Genomic DNA, 3,795 nt, shown 5'->3' on the forward strand with positions numbered 1-3,795 from the left:
GCGTATGGTAACCCATTTTTTATTTTTGTAGTCTCTTCTTCCCTCCCTTCTTTTCCCCCCATAGGAGTACTAATAACTAATAAGCAGGGACAGATCACCGGCACAAGTAAAATAAGAAATGCTATGATGCCGTTCAAGATCATCCTCACATTCTTCCTGGCAGGCCATGGAATGGAATTCATGCTTTCCTCTTGAAGAGAAAAGTGAGATCCAAATTTCACTTTATTCTCCAGCTTGGTGTCCTTTACTTTCCTTCCGAATGGGAGTAGTTTGAGTTTCTGTTGCCCAGTAGGGCGCGTTTGTACCCCACCGTTTCGAAAAGAGGAAAAAAAAATAGGGCGTGTACCCTACTGTGATGTATCACTTCCAAGTAAATGAAACGGGGCGAGGAGCCTTTTGATCAATTTTCATTATAGATTTATTCGATGCAAACAAAAGTTTTTTTTTAGAATACAAAACAAGTATAGTAGCATCACATTTTTCGTGCACTTCTCTGCAAAACAAGTGTAGTAGTATCACATTTTCCGTGCACTTCTCTACGAAACAAGTATACTAGCACTTGTTTATTCTTGGGTTGCTGGGGACGGCTGATACAACTGCCACGTCTAGGGTTTAGCCAAACAGCGAGCTACGTACTGTTTGTATGTCCAACACTTGCACGTTACTGCTCCGTTGAAGTGTTGATAAAACCGAGATCAAGACTTGCAATGTACGGGTTTGGCCCTTGGCAAACAATATACTAGCAGTACAACTTTGCGACCCAAGAACCGAGGCAAGGCAAGGCTACTACTGTACAGTACTCTGCAAGCTACTCCACTTCATGACCTACCCTAACCTAACTAGCTCAACTTTCTCCGTCAGAAATGCCTTGGCATGACTCGACAAAACGTAATAATCAAGCATCCCCACTGTGGCAACTTGAGGACGCACGAATCCACTGCGCATTTCAGCACATGAAGCAGCCATGGGTGCAAATGCCTCATAAGATTCTGAAAAAACATGCAAGAACCCTAAGATATTATATCAGTTGGCAGTTGCAAAATCAGGGAAAAGGCGGTACAGAAAATCTTTCCATAGGTGATAAATAAAGGCAAACCCGGACTTCACATCAAAGTCGACGTGCCCATGGTACGATAGCATGACCAGCATCGATAGCAAGGTGTTCAACAGCGTCGAATCCTCGAGGCGAACAGAAGAGAAAATTCCAGATTCGGCATTAAGTCTGCTACAGGGAACAAAACGATCCAAAAGCGCTACTGTTCGAAACATTTCACTCATCCTCCTGGCTGCGGAGCCTGGCGAGCTTGTTGGTGACCACGACGTCGAGCTGGGCGGCGCGCTCCACTATCGCCTTGCGCTTCTGGGTGGACACGTTGTGCGCGATCTCAGCACAGTACGTCCTGTTTGCGGACAGACGATAGTAATTAGCGAAGGCCACTAGATCGGGCACTGAACAGGGAAGATGATAGCTGCAGCTCCCGTAAGCAATCAAGCTTGGTGAGTCTCGAGACGCATACCTGTTGTGCATCATAAGCAGCTCCAGCTCAGAGACGTTGTGCACCACAAACTTCTTGAACTTGTTGGGAAGGTAGTGCCTGGTCTTCTTGTTAGAACCATATCCAATGTTGGGCATCAAGGTGCATCCCTTGAACTTACGCCTGACACGGGAGTCGATACCCTTTGGCCTGCGCCAGCTTTGCTACAAATAAGAGCAGAACAGATGAATTAATTAGGGCTCCCAATCAATTAAAGCAATGGATAGCAGCTTCAGCAACTACAGCAAGATAACTACAGAAACGAAAATAACAAAGAGGGCAACCAACTATCCAAGCATTCAGTCTCTTACCAGGATGATGAAACAATTCACAACAAAACAGAAAAATAGATGTGGTGTGGAGATAATCAATTGTACTGAATCCTTTATGGCGACTAATACATAAACGTACAAACATTTTAAAGGAATAACTGAATAAGCATTGGTAACAAAGTAACAATAATTAGCACCAACTGCTAGATGGCATATAGTGCAGCATCCAATTTCAGCTAAAAGAGGATATCCAAATACAAAGATCATCACCAGAAGGGTGAAACAGACATGATCCGATCATACATAAATTCAAGGGTATCTGACTTTGCCATCCAGAAATATAGCACAAGTGCCGTGCACAGAAGGATAAATCTAAACAAGGATCACGCAGACCTTTGGAGCAAGCAATTGATGTAACAAGTTTCCATGGTATATAATTTTATATAATCATGCTAAATACAACAGGAATGCACACGCAGACGCTTGGAGCAAGCAACTGACTGATGTAACAGGCTTCCATGGTATATAATTTTATACGATCATGCTGAATGCAACAGGAATGCACAGCCACATTCACAAGGCTACACGCAACATATAACACAACATATGAGAACAAGCTCTCACGAGCAAACACAGCACAACTTAAAAGGAATTTTACATTATCACAGCACGCCATACGAATCCGTGGCGTACACACTGAAGATAAAGACCCTGACTGAATGACCCCAATGCACTATTACAGTTCATCGAACATCAAAACCATCCCCTACTGTGCTCCCTAAACACCAACGACCAGACCCAACTTCGCACTAGCAAATCAACGCGACATGTAATGATGTAAACCAAATCTAGGCATCCATGGCAAGAAGCCGAGGTAGGAAAAACCCACCCGAACCCTACATGAACATAGGTAAGAGGATGTTTATCCTATGAATCCATCACAAAAATGGCGCGACTCTGGAACAGAAGCTAGGGGAGTGGCGGCGAGGGCGAGCGAGCGGTCGGGGTCTCACCTTGAGGCCGATGTAGCGGTCGCTGTGCGCCCTCTTGAAGTGCTTCACCCGCTTCTTCACGATCGCCGTCTTCAGGATAGGCACCGCCATCTGCACAGCGCACGGCGGAGGCCAACAGATGGAGGAAGGGGAGTGTCAGTTCGCAGGTCGAGACGAGATCGACGGATTCACGCGGCGGCGGCGGGTTGGAGGGACGTACCTTGCGAGGCGAGCGGCGGCGGCGGCGGCGGGGATGGGAGGGAGTGTGAGGGGAGGAGGATGGGTCTAGGTGGTGGGCTACACGAGAAGAGATAAAACCCTACTGGAGGGTGGGCTCGGTCCCGGTGTGGTGCCATCTCGGCGATCAAACGGGCCGCACGTACATTCGGACGAGGCCCGGACGTAAGCCATTTTACGCGTGCCGGCTACCGGGCCGCCAAGAATGGGCGTTGCTTTGCCTCGCCTCAGCGCGGAGTTTAGATTAACAGTTTTGTTAAGTCTCAGTCGACTTAGACTTCGTTATGTCTCAGTCGATGCTATATTCCTTTGATCTTGCATGGAGATCCGTACAAAAAATTTCTTTTCAGTTTTTCTTTTTCTTCTTGTATACTATATCACTTGACTAAGACTTGGTTAAGTCTCAGTCGACTAAGACCTAGACACACCCATTAGATTAATTATGGCGCACAACTCACATGTGGGTGTTTTTGGACATAAAAGTACTCCCTCCGTAAAGAAATATAAAAGCATTTAGATCACTATTTTATAGTGATCTAAACGCTTAAATTTTTCTTTACAGAGGGAGTGGTTTTCAATTAAAGATGGATTACATTGTGGTTGTTAATCACATCTGGACTATATTTGGAAAAGGTTTGTTTAAACTTGGAGGTTTATCTGCATACTGACCAAGACTCTGAAATTAGCAGTATAAGTAGGTCCCATCCTCTAGCCTCATATTGCATTGTGAGCAGCATCACCGGTAAGGCAGAGGAATAC

General features: G+C 45.6%; 1 protein-coding gene across 1 annotated transcript; it reads right to left on the reverse strand.

Moving 5' to 3' along the window:
• Positions 1-1,057: 1,057 nt before the first annotated feature.
• On the reverse strand, positions 1,058-3,155 carry LOC109781519 (large ribosomal subunit protein eL32z). Its single transcript, XM_020340115.4, has 4 exons — positions 3,020-3,155; positions 2,821-2,910; positions 1,518-1,699; positions 1,058-1,400 (listed from the first exon to the last, which is right to left on the reverse strand). Exons 2-4 carry the CDS (start codon positions 2,908-2,910, stop codon positions 1,271-1,273), a joined length of 402 nt encoding a protein of 133 aa, XP_020195704.1. The 5' UTR covers positions 3,020-3,155; the 3' UTR covers positions 1,058-1,270.
• Between the last annotated feature and the right edge of the window lie 640 nt (positions 3,156-3,795).

This window comes from Aegilops tauschii, chromosome 5 (assembly GCF_002575655.3).
Source record: "Aegilops tauschii subsp. strangulata cultivar AL8/78 chromosome 5, Aet v6.0, whole genome shotgun sequence".
Lineage (NCBI taxonomy): Eukaryota > Viridiplantae > Streptophyta > Magnoliopsida > Poales > Poaceae > Aegilops > Aegilops tauschii.

Coding starts and splice junctions, on each gene's coding strand:
- LOC109781519 (XM_020340115.4), bottom strand. CDS start 2,910: ATGGCGGTGCCTATCCTGAAGACGGCGATCGTGAAGAAGCGGGTGAAG. Junction 1,700..2,820: donor ACCGCTACATCGGCCTCAAG/GTGAGACCCCGA, acceptor TCTTATTTGTAG/CAAAGCTGGCGCAGGCCAAA. Junction 1,401..1,517: donor CTGCTTATGATGCACAACAG/GTATGCGTCTCG, acceptor GTCCGCAAACAG/GACGTACTGTGCTGAGATCG.